The sequence below is a fragment of the Canis lupus genome, chromosome 1 (assembly GCF_011100685.1).
Source record: "Canis lupus familiaris isolate Mischka breed German Shepherd chromosome 1, alternate assembly UU_Cfam_GSD_1.0, whole genome shotgun sequence".
NCBI classification, from domain to species: Eukaryota; Metazoa; Chordata; class Mammalia; order Carnivora; family Canidae; genus Canis; species Canis lupus.
In genome coordinates this window covers 55,114,446-55,141,140 of record NC_049222.1, presented here as the reverse complement: position 1 = coordinate 55,141,140, position 26,695 = coordinate 55,114,446, and the positions used below count along the sequence as shown (strand labels likewise).

General features: G+C 49.7%; 1 protein-coding gene across 4 annotated transcripts in view; it reads left to right on the top strand.

The window, feature by feature from the left end:
- RPS6KA2 (ribosomal protein S6 kinase A2) overlaps positions 1-26,695 on the top strand; it is a 345,143-nt gene that overhangs the window by 167,548 nt on the left and 150,900 nt on the right. The window contains exon 1 of one of the 4 annotated variants that reach the window (XM_038526527.1): positions 10,272-10,494. The exons of the other annotated variants lie outside the window; for them this stretch is intronic. Within the exon in view, the coding sequence (XP_038382455.1) occupies positions 10,396-10,494 (99 nt within the window). The 5' untranslated portion in view covers positions 10,272-10,395. Of the gene's footprint in view, positions 1-10,271; positions 10,495-26,695 lie in introns of those variants that run through there. 4 annotated transcript variants of the gene reach the window in all.

Below are 26,695 nucleotides of genomic sequence, written 5' to 3'. Positions count from 1 at the left end.
GAGATCATGACCTGAACCAAAACCAAGAGTTGGATGCTCAACTGACTGAGCCACTAAGGCGCCTCAGCTAAATTTATTTTAAACCAGTTTAGCACCCTCTTTGTATTTTAATGGGAGAGTTTAGCCCATTAACATTGATTATAATTTTTCTATATATGTTTATATATAAACATATATAAATGTTTATATGGTGTATGGTTTAGTTTGCTTTTGCTTTACTTACAAACCTAATTAGCCTATTAGTGTTTTGTGGAAGAACACATAAGCTTCAGTGATTAGAAAGAAGGGACTTTACTATGCAAGGAATAGAAAGTGACATGAATACCGCATTGGCATTGGTTTCCTTTGCCCCTAAGTTCCAAGGGGACATTGGCAGATAGATACCATGCTCACGGTGAAACTGCATCCCTGTTGAGAAACACTGAGCTTGGGGGACCTGGTATTTTATAACAAGTAGTAGCAAGCCTGCTCTTTGTCTTGGAGAGAAACATTACTTCATCCGACAAGGATGCTTGCTGCCAAAACAATCCTGAGAAATGGCCGGCCAAGCAGTGGGCAGTGCCTTATATTTTCACATACTCAGCAAGAATGAATAAAAAATGCAGAGACACCTGGGGCCCATGGTGGCTGCATTCTCAACAAGACATTAGATGTTCACTCTAATTACCATCCTGCCGGATATGCTACTTTTTAAATCAAGATTTCATTTCTAACTTGATGCAAGTCCACAGATTGTGCAATACTTTGATTTTTTTTTTTTTTTATTTAATGCAGTTCATAAGTGTTTAGCTTTCCCTGTAAGTGTCATTGTCAGTCAAATTTCTTGGGTTGTTTATCGGGAAGTGTCTTCATTTTGCCCTTATTCTTGAAAGAGGTAGACTCTGAAGTTACAATTGTTTTCCCTTAGCACTGTTTACTCTTCTGTGGCTTCCAGCAGTGCCATTGAGATGTCAGTTGAACTCTAATTAACATTCATTTGTAGAAAACCTGTCTTTTCTTCTCGTTGCTTTGAAGAAGCTGGGCCTGCAGGTTTAATATGAATTTAGGTATGGATTTCTATTTAATCCTCCTTGGGACTGTAGGGGGTGCTTCATAAATTTGAGGATTGGTATATTTTATCAACTCTGAAAAATTCTCAGCCCTGTATTTACTTGTCTTTCCCTCTCTCAGAGGCATACTGGATTTTTCTCTGCCCCCACCCCCACCCTAGTCTTCCATGTGTCTTATACTGGCTTTCATATTTCTTGTCTTTTTTACTTTCTTAGTTGCACTCTGTCAATTATCATCAGATCTAACTTCTCCTTTATTAACTATTTCTTGGACTTTGTCCAAACTGTTATTTATCTACTGAGTTTTTAATTTAAATAATTGCAGTTTAATTTTTAATGTTCTACTTATCTTCACAAATCTGTTTGATCTTTTATAACCTCTAGTTGCCTTGTAACACTTTCCATCCTTTTGTATTTTAAACATATTTCATATTATTTATACAAAAATTTCAACCTCTCCATATTTGCAAGTATGATTCTGCTACTGGTGATCCCTGCTGACTCTTGCTCATGGTAGTTATTTCCTCGTGTATGTAGCAGTTTGTGATTACGAGTCAAGTTCCTTAGAATGTTCTCTGTTTAAGCTTTGAGATATATTTAAAGTAGTTCCTTCAGAGTACTTGTATTTGTCTCTGCCTGGTCCTCAGGATGCTACAATCTGAGACCATTAAAAAGTAAATGTTTGGCTTGGGGTTTTTCAGGCTGGGAGTATTCATTTTGGCTTGGTACTGGCCTATGAGCTGCAGGAGGCTGACAGGAGGAACTCTGTCCTTTGTCATTTCCAGAGCTCACACCTGAATAAGCCAGGCTCCTCCCAGAGTGAGGGTCTCCCAGCATTCCCCCTACAATCCGCTCTGTGGGGACCACTATTTTCCCTGCAGAGTGGCTCTGACCCAACTTTCCACCCTGCACTGTCCCAGGTTCTCTCCAGATCCCATTCTCCAGACCCTGCTGAAACTCAGGTCTGGATTATAGGGATTGACATCAGACCAGAACAAACATTGCTTCCTCTTCAGGATTATCTTGTTAACCTCAGATTTTGCCTACATTTGTGTTCTCCTGCTTACTGTTGGATCAGTCATAGTTTTAAAAAAAGAGGATTTTCTTCTTGTTTTATCCAGCACTTTTATGTGTCTCAAGAAGGTTCCCCCTGCCTATGTCATCCGTCATATTACCAAGAATGGAGCCATTCCCTACCCTGCCACCCCACCTACCCGCCACCCCCTTGGCTCCTCCTGTGGTTCTCTGATGAGGAAGACCTACCACAGCACCATATTCCAAGGGGCTTATACCCTGTTGCTTTTAGTGTCTCTGAGAATTTCTTTTATGTGTCCAGCTAGTTCCCATCTCTAATATCGGTATTTGGTGTTTGGAATGCTCTAGATGTCTATGAAATATCGTTTAAAAGATGAACATTTTTTTGCTCAGAAAAACTTCTGGCAGAGATTTTACATTCTCCTTTGTACCCAGTCCAGGTCTTGAGGGACATTTCTATTTTGAGGATTTTTTTTCCTTTTTAAGTTACAGAAACCCTTCCTGCTATAGTTTTCACCTGTTTCCTCTTTCCTGATAACTCCCTTCCTCTTAACGTTCCCCTGTAATTTATGTAGAGGCCTGGGCTGACAAGAAAAAGCCCTCATTTCTCTGTTCACAGTCAGGTCTTGTCACATACTGTCAGACCAGATGCTCCGTTCTCTAGGAAGCCTGTTTCCCGGTGTCTTCATCACAGAGGCTCCTGTCACATCCATGGACTGAGAGGTGTGGGTTAGGGGTTAGTCTTCTTGGGAGGCAGAACAAAGCACAGCAGACCAGGTGGCTGGACACTGCATGCATTTGTTGTCTCACATTTCCAGAAGCCAGAAGTGTGAGATCAAGGTGCCAAGGGCCGTGCCCCGCTGGCAGATGTAGCGGACTTCTTCCTCACCTCTTCTCCCTGCTGGTGGCCACCATGACGCTCCTGGGCTGATGGCTGCTCCAGTCCTGTTTCTGTCTCTGTTGTCACATGGCCTTTCTATAGGACACCAGTCACGTTGGATTAGGGCCCACCTACTCCAGCAGGCCATCATTTAACTCATGACATCTGCAACAACCCTGTTTTCAAATAAGGTCACATTCTAGGGGTCAGGGCCAGCACTTCAACCTATCTTTTGAGAAAGAAACCCATAACAAACAACGTGTAAACACTAGTGAGGTCAAACCCAGAGGATCTACAGAGGCTGTCACCTCCCAAAAAAGAATGGTCCTTTTGCCCCTCCCTTAACAATGACTAGAAAAGACCAAGCATAGGGTAGCATCTACATAACACATTTTCAGAGTTCTTCTCTTGGCCACACACTAGGGTCCCTTCCTTCTCAATGCTACCTCACCTAACAAGCTTCCCTTTGGAAGCTCAAGTAAATGTGTGGTCTCATGAGGAAACTGGCCTTTAATAAGAAAACTTGGCCAACCATTCTGCACCAAAGGCACTCCCAGCATCTGTCCCCACAGCTGCAAGGAGGCCTGTGGAGGCTGCTGCTGGACTTCTGTCTGTGAGATGCTCTGTCCACGGGATGTTGGCCTTGTGGCATTTCCTGACCAAGTGTAGCTGTCTATGGGAATGAGGATCCTAGACGATCACCCTCTTGGTTGCCACTCTCTTCTTTGATTTCTCTTGATACACACCTAGTAAAATACCTGACACATTGTTGTGTAGTCACTGAAGGGCAGGTCCTGTTTGGACCCTTTCACCTCATGTAAGTTCACGCAGTAGGTTCAGCATCCCGAGCCAGAAGATGGAGTTCTTGTGTCTACTTTGCAGATTTCATAAGTGTGTTATACAGATGAAATGGTGAAAAAAGACCCCGCTCTTGAGAACCAGCAGATGTCTGAAAGTAGTCACAATAAAACCCCTTTAAATAAACGTGTGAAGGGCTGCCGAGGTGGCGGTCCTGAGTGTTTCCAAGTTGGGAGAGGTAGAGGAGCCAAGAGTCATCATCTGATGCTCTAAGTAACACGAGGAGCTGAGGGAAGACTCCCTCACACGGCCTGCAGCGTGAAGGGGTTGGAGTTGGCTTCTCGGGAGCAGCACTGCCCCGTACTGTGAAGTAGGGGAGCGTGGCCAGTGAGTGGAGGCAGGTGGGCAGGAAGGGCAGCCCGAGCAGTGGCCACAGCATGCACAGTGTGGTGCACACGGAAGCCCACCTTCATTCACGCAGCATGTCAGCGTAGCCCAGCTGTGTTCTGGGGCGGGAAGGAGAGGCAGGTGGTGAGGACAGGGAGCGGTGACCAAGAACTGCACAGCTTCTCTGCTCTGGAGTTTGCGCTTCTCCTGGAAGACCTGGGGACCTGTGGTGCGTGGGGGTAACTTGACCCAGTTTGCCTCTAGAAAGATCATTGTAGTAGCAGGACGGCAGATGGGTTGTGAGGGATGGCGTCTGGCCAGTAATTACCGTCTTCTGGCAGGAACTGATGGGGACCCAAACTGTGATGCTGAGAGCAGGGCTGGAAAGATGAGAGACGTGAAAAATACTGAGAAAGTCTCAACAACAAGTCTCTATGTCCTTGGATTTTGAGAATAAAGAAACACCAGAAGTGAATGTAATTCCTGCCTCTTGGTTTGGGCAAAGGGGTAAACAGTTGTGCCCACAGAATTCCATAGAGTTTAACAGGGAGTTTTCAGATAAAAATGCTAGAATTGGGGGTCTTTTCCTTTCCCAGGCATGTCACTAGCTTTCTGTGTGAAACTCAAGGATTTTAACAAATGACAACTTTGGTGAGCAGTTTACAATTTTCAGAGCACTTCCTCATTTTGCTTTACTTGCTCAGAACTGCCACGTTTGTAGGTGACAACCTGGTGAGAATAGCAGCACAGGTTCCTGCCCCTGGCCGGCCTCTTCTGCATACCTCCATTCTCAGACTCGCCTGATCCCCCGCAGAGGGGCCATCCTGTGCTCTGTGGCCTCTGCCTCTGCAGCATCCCTCCTGTCACCCCCAGCAGTGACAACCACACAGGTCTCTCAACACTGTCAAATGTCCCCCTGGGGGACATAGCCCCAGTTGAGAACCCTGTTCCAGAGGCTCAGAGTTTCAGGAAGGGTCAAGTCACAATCAGGACAGTGGGTAGAAACATGATTTGGATATTTCACATCCGACGTGCATTCCCTCGGAGCAGACGCTGGTACTATCCCACGGGGCCGGCTCCACCCCCCCCCCACCTCCCCACAACTTGACACCAGCACATGTGCCTGGTACCACACGGGTACATTTCCAGGAGTTTCTTGTTCATTTTTCTATCATTTTACATTCGATATCTGATAAACCCTGTAGGCAGAGGTTGTGTCTAATTCTGCTGGCTGCTGTCCTGCCAGCTTTGCGGGCACCTGCCATCCCGAGTCGTGGGTGCAGTGACTGTGAGCTCTCGGTCCCTGGAACTGCATCAGAGGGAATTCTCCAAAGCCTGGGTTTCACGTGGCTTTCTCTAGAGAGCAGGTTTGCGTGCTTCTGCTAGGCACCCGGGTGAGAAGTAATCAAGACCACTTGAGGTTTTGCTGCTGTTTTCAGATGGGACAGGGGTGGGGGACAGGTGCATGAAGGCACAGGCCTGGGTGAGGAGGGCTGTGTGGGCGCCAATGCCCGCTCACCTGGTCTTCTCCGCGGAGTGTCACTGCTCAATCATGAGCCCTTGTCTGCAAGGGGGGTTATTTCCATCCACCTCACGCTGAGGATGCAGCTCTGCAAGATCCCCACACTGGGCGGGTGGCTTCTGTCCTCTGAGGCCCTTGCTGCTATAAATGGAACCTCAGTGTAGCAAACCTGGATGTCATTTTTGACTTGTAACTGGTTTGTTGAACAAACGTGGCTTGTGATAGCATCAAAACACACCTTTCAGGACTTGTCAGAGTGAATGACAGGGACCCCATCACTTCGTACAGCTTTTTCTTCCCAGTCCCGAGTAAAAGACTACCATGTTTGATTAAAGTTTTAAATACTTGGCTAAGAAGTCAGTATTTCCAGTCCTAAGGACTGGCCAAACTCACAGCATGTTGGCCTGGCTTGAGGCCGCCTCAGCAAGGAGCCTGCTGTGTCCCTGCCCAAGTCAGGGCAGGAGGGGAAGGGATACAGGGAAAGAACACAATTAGTGAAAAATGGTCTGCACACAGGTGGCCTCACTCTGACCCTCTCTCTCATGAACAGCTGTCTTATCTTCTGGGGTTACTGCAGCTTGAGCGCCCCCCCCCCCCACCTGGTCGGCATGCCCTTCCAGGACACAGGCCTCTGGATTTGGAAGTCACTTAGAATTCTTGGTGCCAGCCCTGGGCCTGGTGCTGCTCGCTTCTGCTCCACGCAGTGGCTCAGAGACCCCCAAACTTGCCCTTTCCCACGTGGTGGCACCTGATCTGTTGGAACCCTCCCTGCATCCTTCTGCCCACAGGCCCTGTGAATACAGGTCCACTCAGCAGCTCGTGCCATGCCTCCCAGAACAGAAACCATCCCTGGTCTCTGGGACTCAGCTCTGATCTGCTGCATCCCCAGCAAATCACAGCTGTCAAGGTGCAGCTCGAAGCAAAGGAGGTGGCCTCCTGCCTCCCTGGTCCTTTGGGTGGAGGGAAAGGAGGCTGTGACGGTACAGATTTTGCCAAAGTTATCTTCCGCCCAAAGCCTTCCTCTCCTTCCTATCCAGGGCATGTTTTGTTCTCAAAGACAAGGGAATTCCAGGGTGGACCAGACCTTAGTTATTATTTCTGAAATTCTGAAATTGTATACCTAAGGTGTCTCGGGGACTCAGTAGAGCTTTAATTTTCATTAATCAATCATGAAACCCCGTTTGTTCTAAATTCTCAATAACCCTGCTCTTCTACAAGCTAGGACCCCACCTCCTCTGTTTGCCCAGGAAATGTCTCCTTATCCCTAGGGCTCACCCCAAATGCCACCTCCTCCTTGGCTTCTCCAGCTAGGACTGACTTCTCATTTATCTCCATCTGCGTTGTATTTCCTTACATGTTGCTTTCATGCTGCATAAAAACTGCATCATGTTTGTTTATCTGCTTATTCTCTCTTCATGGGACTGGGAACTTCTGTGGGTCAGGAGCCATGCTGCAGTCATTTCTGTATCCCTAGGGCTGAAAACAGCCCCAGGCACCCAGATTCGTGATCACCCGTGGAACCGGGGTGAATGCACACAGCCAGTCCAGTGCTCTCTTACAGGCAGCAGTAGCAAAGAATGAAATGTCAGGCTTCCTGTGTTTAAGGCAGGGGGAACTTAAAGTCCCCAGAAGAGCTTTGTCTTCTCTCCAAGCTTCCTCCTCCCTACCATTAGGGCACTAACCTTAATTAAGCTCACCCTTTGCCCCCAGTATTTGGGGAGGATCATTTAGGCCCAGGTTAAAAAGGGCCCTGATACCTACCTACTACAGATGTGGTGGTCTGGAGGTATGCATCATATGAGCACATGAAGTGGTAGTAAATGATTTTTAGAGATTTTGATATACTTACTTTACCAGGTTAAAGATAAAGGCAAACAGAAATGTTCTAGCAATGAAATTACTTCTGTAATTGAAAATATGAAAGCTTTTTTTTCCCCTCTTTTGAGACATCCAAGTTCAATAGAAGAACAGTTTGGCTGCACTCAAATGTGGGGAGATCATGAGCGCCCCATAAGACATTTCCTTTCCAATTCTCTTACACCAGGTCAAAATGCTCTTGTGGCAAATCACAAGCGTTGATTTAGGCCTGCCCGAGGCTTTGTCCTTAGGAGGATGCCCCTGAGCTGGCACAGTTGTCATACTGTCCTCCTGTCTCTGATCTGTTATACAGCTCCCCACAGTGAAGCTTGTTAGAACCGGCCCCTTCCTCATCCCAGGGCCTGGTGAGCAGCCCCAGGTCCGTGATCCATCAGCCGCTTTCCGCTAGAGCCGCTACGTGGCATAGCCCTGGCCTATCTGCATTTGTTCAGGGCCAACATGCCTCAAGCGGTGGCCAGGGAGAAGGGGAAGATTAGGGGGTAAGAAGCTGTTTTGCACAGTAGGGATAGTCACCCTCCAGCAGAACTCTTGAGGGAAGCAGGAACCAGTTTTGACGTGCACATTTTCATCTTCGAGGTGCACAGTCGGAACACAGAACACGCGAGGTGAGTGTGCTCACACTTGCCAAGCAAGGGAGTGGCAGCACCAGCACTGGCTCTAAACTCGGGTGCTCATCACTACGGAGCCTGTGGCATCCAGTCAACCCCAGAGAGCTTATGTGACCTCACCTCCTGACCCAGATGCCAAAAATTACCAGTTCTTATTTGGGGCATCCACCTTCCCTCCTCACTTTAGCAAAGATTGCCCTTTGCAGGTATTCATGCCCATCGGCTTAGCTAAGGGGATGACAGGACACTTGGGGCTTTTCCACCATCTACCTGGTGAAAGAGCAGTATTTGTCACACAGTACCATATGCATGAATGCTTCTGAACTTTTCAGGGGGTGGTGGCAGGATGCTACTGACATTATTTGACCCTAATTTAAGCATTGACTCAACACGCGCTCCTCGCACAAGAGTAAAACAGAAAGGGCTGCAGGGAGCTCTGAGCTCAAAGATCTGGAACTGTGTATAGCCCTCTGGGGAGCATTTCTAGAGAAAAAAAAAAGTGTGTTCCCCTTTAAGGCCAATCCCCTGCACCCACAGCCAGCAGCTGGCCTCGGGGAGCGCTGCCTCAGGACCCGGTCTGCCGGGCCTCCTAAAGTCATCCGTTTGGATAATTTTCTATATATGGAGTCGGAGGTCATGGAGAACGGATGTGTCTTTGTTTTCCAAGCGCTGCCCAGGGAGGTTTCCCCAGACCGCGTGGGGACCCGTTCATCCCGGGGGAGTGAGGGAGGGACCCGCAGGTCAGGGCGCGGGGACGCGGGGACGCGGGGACGCGGGGACGCGGCGGGGCCGGGAGAGGTGCGGCGCGCACTGCCGCGGCTCACGGAGTGCCCCGGGTTTTGTTTCATTTTTCCCAAAATGTTCGCTAATGAACAAAAGTTTTGTTGGGCACGGAAGACCATTGTGCCAACGTGTGCATGTGGCCGCTTTCAGGAAAGAAACCAGAACGATACCCCCGAGCTAGACCACAGCAGCGGGGCAGCGGGGCAGCGGAGCGGAACCGGGGGCAGGCGCCCGAGCCGCGGGGCCCCGCACCGCCCGCGGGGAGACGCCGGGGCCGAGCAGCCGTGCGCGGTGCTCCCGGCCTCCGCGGGGCTCCTCAGGCCTGCGCCGCCCCGGGCGCCCCCTGGGGGTGTGGGCGGGGGGCGGGGAGCGCGCTGGGAGTCGGCGGCATGGGGGCGGGGAGGGAGGACCGCCTGGGGCGGTGGGACGGTGGCGGGACTGGTGGTAGGGGCGGGGGCCCGGCCAGGGGCGGGGCGGGGTCCTCTCTGGGCGGGAGGAGGAGAGGGAGGAGGAGGAGGAGAAGGAGGGAGCATCTGGGTTGTGGGGCTGCTGATTGGTCGCGAGGGCGGGGCGGGGCGGGGCGGGTCTGGTCCTCGCGGGGAGGTGCAGCAGCAGCACCAGCAGGAGGAGGAGGAGGAGGAGGGGGGGGAGCCTCTGATTGGCGGCAGTGGCTGTAGGTGGGACAGGGAGGGGCGGGGCGGGGCTGAGCGGGCCGAGCGGGTCCTCGCGGGGCGGCCGCAGCAGCAGCAGCAGCAGCAGCATCGGCATCAGCAGGAGGAGGAGGAGGAGGAGGGGGAGGAGGAGGAGGGAGCTTCTGATTGGCGGCCGCGGCTGTGGGCGGGGCGGGGCGGGGCGGGGCTGCCTGGGGCCGGTCCTAGCGGGGCGGCGGCCGCAGCAGCAGCAGCAGCAGGAGTAGAAGGAGGAGTGGGGGGAGAGGAGGAGGAGGAGGAGAAGGAGGAGGAGGAGGAGGAGGGAGCATCTGGGGCGGCGGGCACTGATTGGTGCTACTGGCTGGAGGCGGGGCGGGGCTGCCCGGGGCTGGTCCTCGCCGCCCGGCAGCGGCCGCAGCAGCAGCAAGAGAAGGAGAAGGAGGAGGAGAAGGAGGAGGGCGAGGAGGGGAGGGAGAAGGAGGAGGGAGAGGAGGAGGGAGCATCTGGGCGGCGGGCACTGATTGGCGGTAGTGGCGGGGGGCGGGGCCGTCTGGGGCTGGTCCTCCGGGCTGCGGGAGGAGGAGGAGGGGGAGGAGGAGGAGGGAGGAGGGAGCGCCGGAGCCCGGGCCGCGGCGGCCGGCTTGGCCTGCCCTTTGTGCCCGCAGCCCGCGCCCCGCGCCGATGGCCGCCGCGCAAGGCTCCCCGGCGGCGCGCACCCGCCCGCAGACCTGACCCCGCGCGCCTGGGATGCGCCGGGAATGCGCGTCCTCCGGGCCTGCGGCTCCTCCCGGCTGGGCGCGGGGCGATGGACCTGAGCATGAGGAAGTTCACCGTGCGCAGGTTCTTCTCCGTGTACCTGCGCAAGAAGTCGCGCTCCAAGAGCTCCAGTCTAAGTCGACTCGAGGTAAATGCCGTCGCCTCTGTGCGCGCGGGTCCCCGGGTGCCCGCCGCGCCCGGAGGATGCTGTGGGTCTCAGCGCCTCCCGAGCCCTTCCTATTGTCACACGCACGGTACCCAGAGACCCAGGTCAGGGAGTTAAAGTTCTCGCAGAGCCGGTCCGGTTCTTCTAAAACAGAACGCTATTGCTGGGACTTAGCACTAACTGGACCCGTCCTCCGGTTCTCGTCGGGGACCAAACTCTGCCCCTATGGAATTTCTAACTAATTTGTTCCTGGGTCGGCGCAGGATGCGGAGCGGTCACCGTGCCCACATAGGTGCTCGGGGGAGGGAGGGCGTCTGGGTCCGCGCAGCCCGACCGCCGCCCCGTGGGGCAGCTCCGAAGTGCCCAGGACAGGACCTCCGCGGGCTCCGCCGGGCCGTGGGTTGGGAGGGGATTGGGCTTATCTTACGGTGGCGCGCGGCCGGATCGTGCAGATGCTGGTGTATTTGAAATCCGTGGAGCATTGACTAAAACACACACCCACACACACACGTTAGAAGGTAACAACCCAGTGTAGTCGGGCCATCTGAATCGGTGCTCACAGCCAGGTGCCTGCCGTAATAACCCTGCAGCCCCGGACTTCATAGAGATGCACTCTGAAACCCAGAGGACCCTGAGAATTATGTCCTTTCCCTTGTCCCTCATCTTGTCATCTTTGGGTTTCCAAAGTCATCTCTGGACAGTTCTCTGGTGTGGTATTATTATTATTATTATTATTATTATTATTATTATTATTATTTCAACAATGAGATCTTGTCCTCTTCATCCTGGTGTCCCAATTACATTGCTGAATCTATAGATGACCAAAGGATGGAACGTGTTTAAGTAAAGAGAGAGACATTGTGATGTTGGGGGGAGGGGCTGGCCGCTCAACCTGGCTTTTCCCCTTGACATTGCCCTGGGCTTTGCCACCACCGCTGGCACCTATCTGGGTTTTGACTTGTTTCTAAGGCAGTCCGATCAATTGGAACAATGTCACATTTTTCATCTTGCTTTTCTTTGTCCCGGCTGCCATGATACTCGATACAGACATGGATTAGCAGATCTTTAAGCAAAGCTCAGGAATAGACATGAATGCAACAGGAATTACTTGTATAAAAAGTTTCTGTTGTGGTTATCACTAAGAGTTGGAGCCAGATAGGATCTTTGTAGCTGGTTTCTGAGCGTAAATCATATTTTTCAAACCAATACAATTGTTAATCAAATAAGGGAGGAGGGCTTGCCTCAAACCTCACATTGACAGAAATGAAACACGAGTTCAGTGAGATAAATCATTTTCCTGGATCTCAGGCACTTTTTAAAAAGCTGAAGTTGGTAAGAACAGAAACTCAGAACAGTATTTACCTTTATGCCCAGTAAGTTTTTATTCATTAAAATGCCAAGTTTATCATACAGCTCCTTGTCTCCTTTCATTTGTTGTCCTTGCCAAGGGGAGGCACACGGCTGAGCAAACTCCCGGTGCTGTTCAGGAAGACCGGCAGTAGTATCTACCCGGGTGGAATGGGTCGAGGGTCAGGAATCCAATATGCATGATATACTCACCTTTGGTGTTACGGTTCTGCAGGGAGAACCGGGTTTGGGAAGTGCCTCAGAAAAGAACATGATGGGAAACCGAGAAGGGACTAGAAATGGGGTTCCTTCAGTGTGAAAATAAAATGTCAAAAGACCATAAATACACCATCGGGTATGCAGAAGGTCAGCTGACTAGAGAGGAATGTGATCTATCAGCAAATAATCAATGAGCAGTTCGTATAACCTGGATGCCGGGTGCCGGATGGAAGTACTGATAACAATGGTCAGCTTGGATACAATGCTCTGGTCTCTACAAATGCATTCACCTGTCTCTTGTGAAAATTCAGGAAGGCATGTTTTACTGTCTTCCATTCTACAGCTGGAGGGGACCCCCCGCCCCCCGCCCAATAGAGGATTTTGCTGAAAGCTTATCAACAAATTCATTCTGCAATTGCTTTTTTAAAAAAACCTGCTATGTGTTGAGCCCTTTCCTTAGCACTGTAGATCCCCAAACCACAAGTCCTAGAAGTCCTGGCTGGCCTCATGGTACCTCCACCTAGTGGGGGATCTAGTAAGCGACTGACCTGTGTGTGCTTCACTCCAGCAAGCTCCATACTTCTCTCCAGCTGCCTCTCCATCTTTTTTCAGAGAAACCTGTTTATTCGCTTGCATACCCACAGCAGATTGTAGGCCAAGAAGCACTCATAAAAAAAATATAAAATTTTGGAGGGGAGGTCTGTCAATAGTTTGAGGTTGAGTAACGACATATAAAGTGCTTGGTGTGGATGTATATTTCCTCTGGACTGATGAAAAAGATTACTCATTTTGTAAAAAAAAAAAAAAAGTAAACATTTTTTTCATTGTTTCTGTGTAATTTCTTTTATAAAATATACACAGAGGCTGCAAATTTTTTTTTGTTTTTTTTTGTTTTTTTTTTGTTTTGTTTTGTTTTTGTTTTTTGAATTCAGAATCTAGTGACATAAACAGGAAAGTGACAGTAATTGCTTTAAGTTTAAAACACTATTATCATTATTAAAATGGCCTTTAAGGAGAGACTTAACCTTGTAGTGTTTTCATATTTGCTTTTAAATTGGACTTTAGGTTTTTTTTTTTTTTTTTTTTTTTGGACTTGACTTTAATCTAGAATCCAACATTTATAAACCCTAACCGACAAAGAAGCCAGAATACTGAATCAGATTTGGGAACAGTTTATGAATTACAGCTTAAATACTTTCATAGTGCCTCAGCATTGCACCAACCGAGGTGGCCAGATGACCGACTCTGGAGAGAATCATTTTTAGAGTTTCTACAGGGAAATTGGGTATGTTTCCTAGACTTCTCTGTGCACGTCCGAGGAAGATACCAAGTTTCACCATCTGACCTTCCCCGGGTTTCAGGGCATTGACAACACTGCCTGAGAGCCTCAGCAGGATCTGCATGGGAGATACACCAGTTCCTGATTCAGCAGTCCATTTTGTAGATGAGGAAACGGAGCCTAGGGAAGCCAAAGGACTTGCTTATCCTCCTGCACCTAGAATGTTTTAAAGGAAGGTCTTGCTGTAAGAGCGTTGTACCGTCTATTATTGGTTTTAGCCATTCTGGGGGTGAGGTTACTGGAGTGCCGCATGTATTAGATGGAACTTGAAAGAAAGCTATTGGGATTAGTAAAACGAAATTGTTCCCAGGGGTGTTTTGGAACATGTTCCATAACCTCAAATTATTCTAGAGGACCTTTTTTGGGAGTTGGCAAGTTCCAGGTGAATCTGTGCTTTGTGTCGCGTTCACCTGAATTGGATTCCTTTCATGGCAGGTGGCTGCTCCTTAACCCCTGTGCACCCCATTTCCCTCCAGTGTGAGTTGGGGTAGTACTTCCTGCCTAGGGTGAAAGTGATGCGTGTGAGCTGTCGTGTGGAAAGAACGTGGAGTCTGGACAGTGGCACTGCTAGTCAATAATTGTTAGCTATCGATTCTGATAAAAATCTTCCAGGCTTATTGATGTTTTCCATACTGTTCAGTGCCTTCTGTGCTGTGTGAACCTGGGATCGCCTCTGTGGGGTGCTGTCTTCATAAATCTCAGCCTGGTAATTAATAGTTTAGATGACCTCGCTGTGTACTTAGGGGCAGAAAAGGCCAGAGATCACTTCTCCCAGGCTTCCTTCCAAGCTGTCATTCACTAGGATTGGCCCCATTTGCTAAGATGGAGTTCCTGTCCTCTGACTGGGATGGCGATATTCCACTTCCTTATCCTACAAATCGCTCTGTGAGTCAGCCCTACCCATCCATGAATGCATTACTAAAGCAGGTCCCAAAGCCATGGCATCATGCGCTAAGGTGGCTTCTCGAGTCAGGAAATGCCCCAGCACCAGCATCCCAAGTTAGGGAGCTTTGGGAAGTCATCCTCCCTGGCTCAGCCTTCAGTTCCCCAGGAGAGACTCCAGAGGTGTGCCGTCCAAGCTCCCAAGCCTGGCTTGGTTGGGAGGGGTTGGCTTAGAAGGGCTTGGCATGGGGGGGTGGGGGAGGGGAGGAAATAGTTATTAAGTTAATAAAAATTGTTATTATTTACTCAGTACGATTTATCTACCAGTTTGTTAAAGGTACCAATGCTCAGAGACTGTTGGTTTCAGGAACAGTTGTTTTGTTTGGAGTCACCAAAGCCAGGGAGTTGGTTCTCTTTGATTATGTATCATTTTTGACATTTTTACTGAAAGAAAATTGAGGGTGAGTGAGAAGGACAAAAAGCAAAGCCCTTTAGCTGGGATATGGTTCGTGGTAAGCTGTTGAGGGGAAGAATTTCACTTATTTATGTATTTGCTCAATTGTTTGCATGAAGAATTTTTAGTGTAGACCATGTACACTCTGCTAAGCAGCTGGTAGGTAGGATGCGATCTTTATGTGGTCTCTGCCCTCGGTGAGCTTAACATCTAGTGAGAGAGGCAGACCTGGGAATGGAAGCCTACTGTGTGAAATTTCTGGCATCCTTGGTTTAAACAATCTAATTATATCGATTGTCAGTTTCTATTTCCTGGGCAGCCTGGGTGGCTCAGCGGTTTAGTGCCACCTTCGGCCCAGGGCGCGATCCTGGAGACCTAGGATCGAGTCCCACGTTGGGCTCCCTGCATGGAGCCTGCTTCTCCCTCTGCCTGTGTCTCTGCCTCTCTCTCTCTCTCTGTGTCTCGTAAATAAATACAAAATCTTAAAAAAAAATTTCTATTTCCCATGGTCGCAGGTAACCAAATGTTGTCTGTGTGTGCATTTGAATATATTTTAATTGCTTACCCCTTTTAAAGGGAAGCATGACTAGGGCCTGATGCTGGAGACCCGGGATCAAGTCCCATGTTGGGCTCTCTGCATGGAGCCTGCTTCTCCCTCTGCCTGTGTCTCTGCCTCTCTCTCTCTCTCTCTCCCTCTCTGTGTCTCTCATGAATAAATAAATAAAATCTTTAAAAAAATAAAAAAATAAAGGGAAGCATGATGTCCTAATAAAGTAACTGCTAAGGGACTCGTAGCAAACAATGTGAGTGATGTTGGGTCTGGTCACGGAGAAAAAGAAAGCTTCCTGGAAAGTTAAACATTAAAGCTTATTCTTGGTGCTTGATAGGTAAGCTCTTCTTCTAAATCTTGGGTGGTTTCCCGGAAAACCATTTCTAATTAAAATAATTTTCAGGTACTTTCAGCAAATGCACCCAAAAATTCTATGGTGAGCCTGATGTTTATGGGGCTTTCAGAGAACAAGAACAATAAAAATCAGAGAAGACCACAAGAAAGAGTCCGTATTAATAAGTATTTAATTTGCTTACTGTTTTGCTTATGCATGTTTATTCTATTTTGAACACATTAAAATTCATTCCTTTGTGGTCACTTTTTGCAATACGCCTTATGTCTGCAATTTCATTACAGACTTGCTCTGCTTACTTCGAAGAAAGCTCCCCAAAATATTGTTGCTTGTTCAAAAACATGTGAAAAGACAACCAAAAATTTTGAGATTTCCCCCATCTGTCTTTTTCACCTCCTCTATGCCTTCTTTCCATGGAGCCTCCGTGCCGACTGTCTTCCAGCACACACCCTGATATGGCAGAGACAATTTCAGTATGTTTTTCATGCTTTCAGAAGCACAGGAAAGAGATGAAAGTGCACTGAGCACACATCACCTGATTTATCACCCAGGGTTTCACTCTGCTTCTTGTATGCTGGGTGGACAGTTTCTTGGATGTGGCCAGTTAGTCAGTAGGTATGAGAGGTCTGAACGCTCCAAGGCAGGGAGGGAGGTGGAGAGAGAGACTCTGGGGCTTGAGCGGAAAGTCATGTGAACCAGTGTGGTGTGGGTTATTCAGTATCTCCGGGTGCTCCAGTGGAAAGGGCTCCTCTGAAATGTGGGGAAGCTGAGGCTAGATCTGTTTTGTATGGAGTTGGCAACCAGTAGTTCAGCCAGAAATAACCTTCCTCTTTGGCCCAAAGGTTCTATGATTTTCAAGTAAGTACAGATGGGCTGGCACTGAAGGCTTCCTCTAGGATGCTCTGCATTTATTTCTGGTGATGCTGGGTTATGTTGTGTTGTATTTTTCCTCCAGCACTATATGTTTGCTGATATATTTTCACTGGTAAAAGCTATTAAATTAAACTCAAGTAGGAATTATCAACAAATAGTCTGTTAAGCTGCAGTGCGATTTAATCAAGCAAATGGATGAGGCACAAATATATTCAGTATAAAATACGGCTCATCACGTCTGGTTTGCAGCTGTGTCAGAAGCCCTGCTAGGAGCTAGCGAGGAGACGTGGTGGTGGTGGTGCAGCTAGCCACGAGGCACCTGCGCCTGGCGCTCTGGATGGCGAGTGACTGTGCAGTGACCGCAAACCTGTGACTTCTCACCGAGCAGGCGAGAGTCTGCGCTTGAAACCACCAGAGATGTGCCATGACAAAGACTCTCCTCCACCAAACTGTAGTCAGGCTCCTCTGGGTCCCCTTTGCAACGAGGCTCCGACCTTGGGCTCCTGCGTCGTCCTTGTCGGGCCTGCAGTGCCCAGTGTTAGCAAGAATCCCACTGAGCCAATTTGGAGAGGAACCCCCTGTCCCCAGATATCTGACCGAATTCCTTATCCCCACCACTCCACAGGTGATGTCTGGTCACCCCCTGCCTTCAGCAAGAATCCTACGAGGTCAGTTTAGAAAGGCTCACCCTGTCCTCGTGGACGCCCCAGCTCTACTCCCTGCCCATAAATCCCCACCCTTCCTTCCTATATCTGAGTCGAGCTCAATCTCTCTCCCTGACTTCAAGGTCCCATTGCAGTGCTCCAGTGAGTAAAATCTTCCTCACTGTCTTTAGCAAGTGTCGGAATAATCTTTCTTGGCCAGGACTCGTTATTATGGTAATTTGTGTATGTATTTTGAGATCCATGAAGGGGTGTTCTAGGAACACCAATGGTTGAGAACCCTACTTGATTCCCCAGAAAATCCACAGTGGCCACTCCTCCACGAGCTCTGGCTTGCAAAGGTCCTTGAAATCCCCAGGCAGTGTTCTTGTCCCTCCACACCCTGCCCTGAGCCCCCTGCTTGCCGCTGGATACACACCGACCTTGCTGGCCGCCCCTTCTCCTGACCCCCTGGCGCCTCCCTCATCGCTGCCCTCAGCCTTGCCAGGAGCCTCATCCTTTCCAGGTCCTACTTCCTCAGCTACAAAATGGGGAGAACAAGATACTAATGCCATGCTCCAGTTGTTTAGTGCTGGAAAAGTGAAATAGGCCCATCAGAGGAGGGTTTGCACTTGGCATTCTGTGATGTGACACAAAGCTGGCTTCGGTCGGACCCTATCTGCAAAGAGTTTTCACTGCATTATGGAAACACGAAGGTTCTCTCCGGTTTCCTCAGCCTTTCTTGCCCTTCCGAGTACACATCTGCTTTAGGTTAGTATTATCACCACAAAGCAGCTTTTCCAAAGTTGTAGCTCCGTTAAGGTTACCAGGAGTGATGGTTTGATCTATACGCTGTCATTTTAAATATAAGTCGTGGAGTAGCAGCTCTTGTAAAAAAGAGAAGCGGGTTCCCGCTGTTCTGGGGCCAGCCCTCCAGCCTGTGGACTGACCCACAGTGGCCGGGACTGGGCGTGTTAGAAGAGGGGGTGAGGGGCCGGTAGATGCTCTCTGGCTTCTTACAGAAAAGAATTGTTCCTTTCTTTTCACTGCTCTGTTCGCTCACATGAAATGAGCAAGACCCAAAAAACCGAATCCGAGATTGAGTCTTAGACTATTGGCCATTGTGTTTTCTTCTGTTGCTAGAGGACAGAGGGCTCTGAATAAGATGGGCAGGCTAAGAGAAATAGGCTTCACGCCCCTGGAGTGATTCGTGTGCTGGATTTTCAGGCCTGGGATTTTCAGATGGACATCAGCCAGCACGCGAGCCTGGGACCTGCTTTGACGCGTCTCTGAAGTTACCATGAGCTGTGACACTCTGCATTGAGACATCCTGGCCACAGCGTCCTGCCCAAGGCCCACGGGCTTGCAGCTTTTATTCATTAAACTGTGCAGCTGATTTTATAAGGGGAAGGAGTGGAGGGATTTTACTTTGAAAGACTCTATTTTGGAACAGCTATGGTGGAAATGCTCCAGTGACTACTTAAGAGGTTGCTCATTGGGGTCCCCATGTTAACTCTTATGGCCCAAGATGATCACTAACTTTCTGGAGCTAAGGTTAGACATTATAGTAACTTCCAAATGTGTTTTCACATCTGACATACAGTGTGGACAGTTCCTTTCTAAAGATGAACATAGAAGAAAGCACCTGACTCAGGAACGAGAGTAAAACGCAAGAGGAGGCCAGAAGATACTGTAGAGCGTCTGTGTGTGGGAAGGTGTCAGGGAGGCTGGAAGGACCCCAGCAAGGCCAGAAGGCGGTGCCTGTGGGACCCCCCCCCCCCATCCGCACAGCCGCCCACTGGTGAACCACCAAGGTGTGTCACCGCCACACCCTACAGGGCGAATGCACAGAGGTGCCACTGGAGACATTCCTGTCCTAGGACTTGCTAAATAAAGTTGACTCTGTGGTTGACTTTGAAGATAAAGCAGAGGAAAGAAAACCAGATGAACGAAGCAGAAATGAGCCTTTATTTTTAGAACACTTTCGCCTTCTCGCATTGCGCTTAGATTGTAATTACCTGAGGAAACAGGGCAGGTGTGCTGCTGGAATACAGTGGCGATGAGAGCTGAGTGCCTCCACCACAGAGAACCCCAAGAAACAGCAGGAGATCGGGCATGATGTTTGTATTTCCAGATCTTATGTTTCTAGATCTTGCATGAATTTTGATGTGTGACTTAATCGAAACTTTGTAGGATCCACTCCAACAGTGAAGTGAATAAAAACGTTTGACCTGATAGGTTATGCTGAAACTAATGTGTAAATGTATATGCTCAAGGTGCCCTGCAATGGCTGTAAATACGCAGAATGTCTTACATTTTTATCAGTACATATTCCTTTTTTCTCTGACAGCCTGTGTTGAGGCTCCTGACAATAGGATTCCCATAGTTGACATAAGAACAGAAGAGTGACTTGTTAGAATGAACTGTTGTCATTTTGCCCATGCACAAGGGAGGGAGGGGGGTACAAATGGGAGATGCCACCTCGACCCCAATGGGACTCCTCCTTACTATAGGTGATGGGCACGGCTGGATGGTGGTGGGTTGTGGCATAGCACCTGGGCTTCCTGCTGCTTTCTCCATGTCCTACCCACAGAGCAAGGGGAACATAGTGCCCTGGGCCGTTTGCGAGTGGGGCCTTCTAATGTCTCTTCTAGGGCTGCACCCAGTCCAACCCATCTGCAGACCATCCCTCAGCCTCTTGTGTTGTCCCCTTCCCTGACTGGCTGTCACCTGGCCCCATGTTTATCCACTTAGCCCCTCCCCAACACCCAGCCTCCCCTTTGGGTCAGAGCTCATCCCTGGGGGTGTGAGCACAGGGCCACCTCTTCGCCACCCCCCCCAACCCCAAGGACTCTGGTCTGGAGCACTTGGATTTGGTGCAGAGAGATAGTCACTGCTGTGCAATCTAGGATGGAGTAGAGCATGCTGCCTAGAGTCCCTGCCTAGAGGGTGGTTTGTGTTCAAAATCACACCTAGAGTGGAGGCACGTGTTGAATACAGAAGTAGTTTCTCCCTTGTGGTGTGGGCTCCATCACCCACTTCTGTGATGTCCTGGGGTTTTTGTTTAAAGATTTACTTATTTATTTGAGAAAGAAAGAGACAGAGAGAACACAGGCAGAGGGGAGGGGCAGAGGGAGAGGGAGAAGCAGACTCCCCACTGAGCAGGGAGCCTGATGCAGGACTCCATCCCAGGAGCCTGCAATCATGACCTGGGCCAAAGGCAGACACTTCATCTACTGAGCCACCCAGGCCGCCCATGTGATGTTCTGGGTATTTATATTTATTTATTTATTTATTTATTTAGTTAGTTAGTTAGTTAGTTAGTTCTAGGTTTTTATAAAATCCCCCAAATTACATATCATCCTGCTGGGTCAGGCCTGGGTCAAGGGAGCTCCCCCAGTTGTTGGGGAAGAGCACACCTGTCCTTCCTGATGTTGTCATCGTGTGGGTGGACTCCTTGTGCTGGCTCAGTGGTTGTTGCCTGTGTGAACTTATAGAAAACCTTTCTGAGCCACCCTGCAGCTGATCTGGAACCCATTAGGCTCCACTCTCGTGACTCTGTGTCCATGGACAGCATGAGCAGCCCTCAGGACTCTTGTCCTGCTGTGTCCTATATGGACGCTGTCTGTGTAGGACATGGCTTCTGGCTGCATATGTGTGAGGTCCTTGGAGGCCTTAGGTATTAACTGAATATTCACCGTGCCTAGAAGTTCTCTCTAGGGCTTGTGTTTAGGGAGTTAAAGTGTAGGAAAAAATGGTCATAATACTGATGGTGGTGGGGAGATGAAACCACTGTGTCCATGCAACAACTACAAGATCATCATAAAACCACACATCAGCTTGACATGGTCCCGGCACTGGACAGTGCACAACTGTAAGGCTACTGTTTGTCAGCCACGCTTTTCCATGGAAGCGGCATCTAATCTATACCCACAATGTAGCTGCTAATCCTGTCATCTTGCAATAAATACTGTGAAAAAAAAAATCATTGGGACGCCTGGGTGGCTCCTTAGGTTAAGCATCTGCCTTTGGCTTGGGTTGTGATCCTAGGGGTCCTGGAATCGAGTCCCGCATCGGGCTCCCTGCAGGGAGCCTGCTTCTCCCTCCGCCTGTGTCTCTGCCTCTCTCTGTGTCTCTCGTGAATGAATAAACTCTTTTCAAAAAAAAAAAAAAAAAAACAATCATTTTTATCACTTAAGATTTTTTTAAAGCTGTAAAATATCTTAAAAGGTTGAGAAATGATGATCAACCTTTTAAGATCTCAGAAATTTTGAAATCTATCAACACCAGCAATTTTTTTAAGCTGAGAAAACATAAGGATTTTTTACTCTAAAAGCTTGTGTTTATGGAAAAACAGATTGAATTCCAGGAAGACGGCTTTTGTGACATCTCTGAGGGCAGCTTCTCACCAAATGTAAAAGCTCTCCAACTCCTAAAGCTGGTGTTTTGGTGACAGACAATGTCACTTTAAAGCTCCGGTGCCCGTGCTGCCTTCCTGGCAGGTGCGTGGAGCGGGTCCTGCCCAGGGCTCCCTCTGGGCCCGCGACCTCCGGGACCCCGCCTCCAGACAGCCCCCATGCCACCCCGTGCTTCCCCCCTCACTGCTCCAGTTCAGCCCTCCCTGGCCGGGAACGATTTATGTCCTTCCTTCGTGGTTGAGGCGGGAAGGTGGCGGCTTCCCTGACGTTGCAGATGGGCCGCGGTTCATTCTGACATGACGGAGTCTCATCGGGGCCTGCATCCAAGACCTGCCTTAGTTGAAAGCAAAAAGCCATCGTATCTGATTTCTTCAAAAGTCTTATAAAGCTTTTCTTACTCTCCATCCATCCCAAACCGCTCCCTCCTTGTTTTCCCCCTTCCCTGCACCAACGCCCTCATGTGGCGCATGACCCGTGAGCCATGCCCTAAGAAGCACCCGTGGGTGTGGAAAGGTGACGTCCCTTGCAGTGTGCCATAGAAAGGCCCCGCTGGCTTGCCACCCAGGGGACTCCACACGCTTGCTTTCTGGTTAGGACACTCGGCCGAGGTCCCTTTAGTTATGAGAGCTGAAATGCTGCCGTCAGCAGGTGATGAGCATGGCCGTGTGTCCTTCTGGGGCTCCAGTGGCAGGAGACACAGCAAGAAGAGGAGGGGCCCAGGCTGCAGAACTTACTCTGGTTTGGGGCTGCCGGTTGAGTCCCCCACCAGCCCGGGGAATGTCAGGGGGTGTATTGGGGTAGGCCATGCATCCTCGGCCACGTGGAAGACTAAATCATGGCAGCAGAAGAGCTCCCCGTGTGTCCTAACCCCATATCCCTGTGCATATGACAGGTATTTGGCAAAGGCACTTTGCAGATTGGATCAAATGAAGGATCTTGAAATGGACAGTCCTGGATGATCCAAGTGAACCCCACTGACATCACCTTTCCTTACAAGAAGGTAGGAGGAGACTGAAAGGAGGGAGCGGGGGACATGATGAGGGAGGAAAACCAACCAGGAGTTGGAAAATAAAGACTCACTGTCTCAGAAATTCTAGGAGGACCCGGCACTGTCCACACTATGAACACCAATTTCAGACTTTTGGCCTCCAGAACTGTCAGACAAGTGTATGTTTTTACCAGCTACTGAGTTTGTGATTTGTCACAGCAGCAGAAGGTCTGGCACAGAGGATCACTTGGTTTTGAGTTAGACCCCCCAGTCGTGGAAGAGGCACCGCAAGGGGAGGGGCTGACCTCTGGCCTCCAGGGGGACAGCATGTCAGGAAATGAGGCCAGGCCTCAGCTCAGAGCCTGAGCACCTGCATGGATTCTTGGGGCCTGGCAGGGGTCAGTTCAGTGTGTCTGAGGGTCCCCCTTGCTGCAAGGCTGGAGACCGAGGACCCACCACTGGCGGTGGCCATGGCTTTCTCAGAGGTTATGGGGTACCCGGGGAGCTCAGCCCAACCAACACTCATGCAGTGAAGATCTGTGGAGCACTCATGCGAGGGGTGAAGCCTGTGCTCGTGGAGCTGGTGTTCTCATGGGGAAGAGAAAAAAAAAGCCAGATTGAGGTAGAAAAACGTACCAGTAGTGACAGTGTGGAGAGAAAAGCCAGAAGGAGGGAACGGGAAGCCAGGGGGATGGGGGAGAGCAAGCTCTTTTAGGGTGGCCCAGGAAAACATCTTGGGGTCCTTTTATCTGGGGAACCAAGCAGGGGCACAGCTCTGGGTGTTCCTCAGGGCGAGGCAGGTGCATGGGTGCCCAGGGGGCAGCTGCAGGCCGTCCCACCCAGAGCAGAAGGACCAGAGCCCAGGAGAGGCCCTGCAGCTTGGAGAGGTCAGATCTCAGCCCAAAGGCAGCAACACCCCAGGAGCGCTCCTTCCAGGGAGTGACCGGGCCATATCTGCCTGGAAAGCCCTCCCTAATGGGGTGCGGGAAGTGGACCACAGGATGGCAGGGTGGCTTGTCCAGACCCAGACATAACTGAGAGGGGAGCCATGGACAGCCCCCAGGCCAAGGGTGAGCTACCCCGTGGAGGTGGTGCTGAGCCCGGGTGGGGAGATCACAGGTGTGCAGCTGAGCCTTACCTGCAGGCAGCACTGGCTCTGCCACCTGCCAGCTTACCATGCACCATGTCGGGGGCATTAGCGAAAGATTGCACTTCAAGTGACAGGCATGTGTCAGGACTGCAATTTTTCCTGATTACTAGATCACACTTCCCCTCCAGCTTTGGAGGTCTGGACCCATGCTTTTCATTATGGACTTGAAATTCAATAAAAGATCTTAAAAATCTGATGGGAATGGACACCTCCCTTTCCCCAGGCTAAGCCTTCTCTGTGTGTTCTTTTTTTTTTTTATCATTTTTTAAATTTTTATTTATTTATTTTAGAGAGAGAGATTGAGCACAAGCAGGGGAAGGGACAGAGGGAGAGAATCTGAAGTAGACTCCCCACTGATCATGGAGCCTGAAATGGGGCTCGATCTCACGATCCTGAGTACATGACCTGAGCCAAAATCAAGAGTCAGATGCTTAACCAACTGAGCCACCTGGGCACCCTTTTCTGATAACACCAAACAACTACTTATTTTAAAAAAGAAATAATCAAGGAATGGCCATGGAGGAGAGAGAAGGACACGGAACAAAGAGAAGGGATGATGGAGGGAAAGATGGGAATAGGAGCAGGTGGGCAACATATGGATAAGGATGCATGAAAGGAAGACAAGAGACTGATGGAGAAGATTTGGTAGCAGCTGCTTAGGAAAGACCATCAAAATGTGGGAAGAAGTTGACACCCAAACTGTAAAGCCCTGCTGCCCTCTCTCCCTGAGCGTGAATGCGGTGCAGCAGGCGGGAATGGATGGAGAGTTCCCCATGGGTGCCACAGAGGCGTCTCTATCCTATGTTAGAGACACAGGACTGCTCACAGCTGAGAGGAGAGGACGGTGGCAGGAGCAGGGGCTCGGCACAGAGCTCCTCATGGCTGGGCCCTCGCCCTGGTTCGTAGCTGAGACACGGAGCAGACGTACACGATGTGAGCCTGCAGTGGACTCAGCGTGTCTGCAGGTGTCTTCTGCTTTTCTATGGCATGAACTCTTCCTCATATCTACGCTGCACTCATAGCAAGGAGGGTCTGCAGATGGTGGAGGTGCCAGGAATACTGGAGTCACTATTTGGTTGCTTACACTTGGCAGACATGGGTTGGAGACGTGCTGAGCCATGAGCTCCAACAGGACCCAGGAGTCACCCCCAGAACCTTTTAAGTGGGGACAACCCAGTTCCCTCTTGCTGCCCTGGACTTACCCCAAGACTGGTGGGCAGAGCTCTGACATGGAGGGATGGCAACACCAAAGAAACATCACAGGGGGAAAAAAAAAAACAAGCAACCAAAACGGGACTTGGAGAGGGACTTTGGTGAGAACGTCACATCTTAGTCAATTGGCAGTGTTTCTTCTGAAGTTACAGAACGCAGCAGGCAGAGAAGGCCAAGGACAGTCGTGTGTTTAGGTGACCCCAGGAAGGTCCACTCCAGAGCCTTCCCCTCACACCCAGTGGGCATCCCCAACCCCTTCCGGGGCCAGAAGAGTCTTCGGCGCTATTTAAAGCTTCGTGGAAATGTAAGAAGGTATTGTCACCTACAGCACAGTGGAAAAGAGTTGTAGGAGCCCAAGGAGGGCTTGGAGTTTGTACAGTGTCAGCGATGAAAGATTCCAGAACGGCAGCTTGCAAGATCTTGGTGTCCTTCCCTTCGTCTACATAACCAGAGTACTCTGCGAATGTCACTCTTGCACAGTATCGTGTCATCGCTGGCAGCTCTTCATTGTGTCTGTAAAAGTGTGGTTTATCTGTGACTACTGTCCGAGTGCCTTTCATGTTTCCAGACGCACGTCTGTCACTGACATAGTGGCAGATCCGGCACACTCCCAGAACTCCTCCGTCTGGGAGGAAAAAAGAAGCGGCAAAGCCAGGATTAAAATGACTATGATTCCAGTCAACTGGTCCTTCATGCATCTTCTAGTTCCTACTGTGAAGGAGTAGAGTCCTTTGAACATTGAGTAACATGAGTTTTCTTTCTCAGCAAAGAAGAGTATGAAATATTCTCTTTGACTGTCTGGGGACTAAGAACAAAATAATCCAGTCTCTATAAATGTATATTTATATGTAGAAGTGTTTGTAAGTACATGTGTGTCTACGTGTGTGAGGCCGTGAGGTAGCCCAGCCTATGGATGGAGCCAACACACATTGGCGGGGTGGGGGGGCGTGCAGAGCCAACCCTACAGAAATGAAGTCAGAGCCCTGTGTCAGCCCGAGCCTGAGGTCCGTGTTACCTTGGGACCTTTAGTTATGTGATCTAGCCAACTCCTTTTATGGCTTAAGCCGGTTTCATTTGAGTTTTCACGAATGCAAATAAAACCATCCTGGATCCCACACATGATTGAATTAGCTTTTTGTAAGAGCCCTAAAAAAGTAAATGAATGATGCACTTTTTACAGATGAGGAACTGAATATTAAAAGGTCAGAGAGCTCGCCAGGGGTCGTGCTGATAACACTGTAAATGGGGAATCCCAAATCAGATGAGGTTCTGTTGCTTCCAAAGCACATGCCCTCAACCATTCTCATGTGTATTAGAGCCAAAATAACACGTTTAGACCACGTTACCTGTTCTGTTTACACTAGCCAGGAAAATGCCATCCTAAAGATATTTACTGTCTAAAAAATGAGAAGGGGACTCCCTTATGAGGTGTGCATTGTGTTTGAGTTCCAGAGACCCTCGCAGCAGATGCCCCGTACATACAGGTGCCCAGTGAATAGGTAGCGAGGGAACCGATGCATGGCTGCTTCCCAGCCCAGGGCCGAAGGGAAGGAACCCAGAAGGTTCGCATGCCCAGGCTCTTCATGAGACCTGGGTTTCAGACCCCAGAGAACTGATCATTCCACTAAACCACAAAGCTTTTGATGCCTTTATAATTACAGAAAGCAGGTGTCTGCCACCAAACCTGTCTCCCACCCCCTGCCCTTTGCCTGTGTGTTGTGTCACCATGGTAAAGACTGCAGTGAGGGGCAGAGCAAA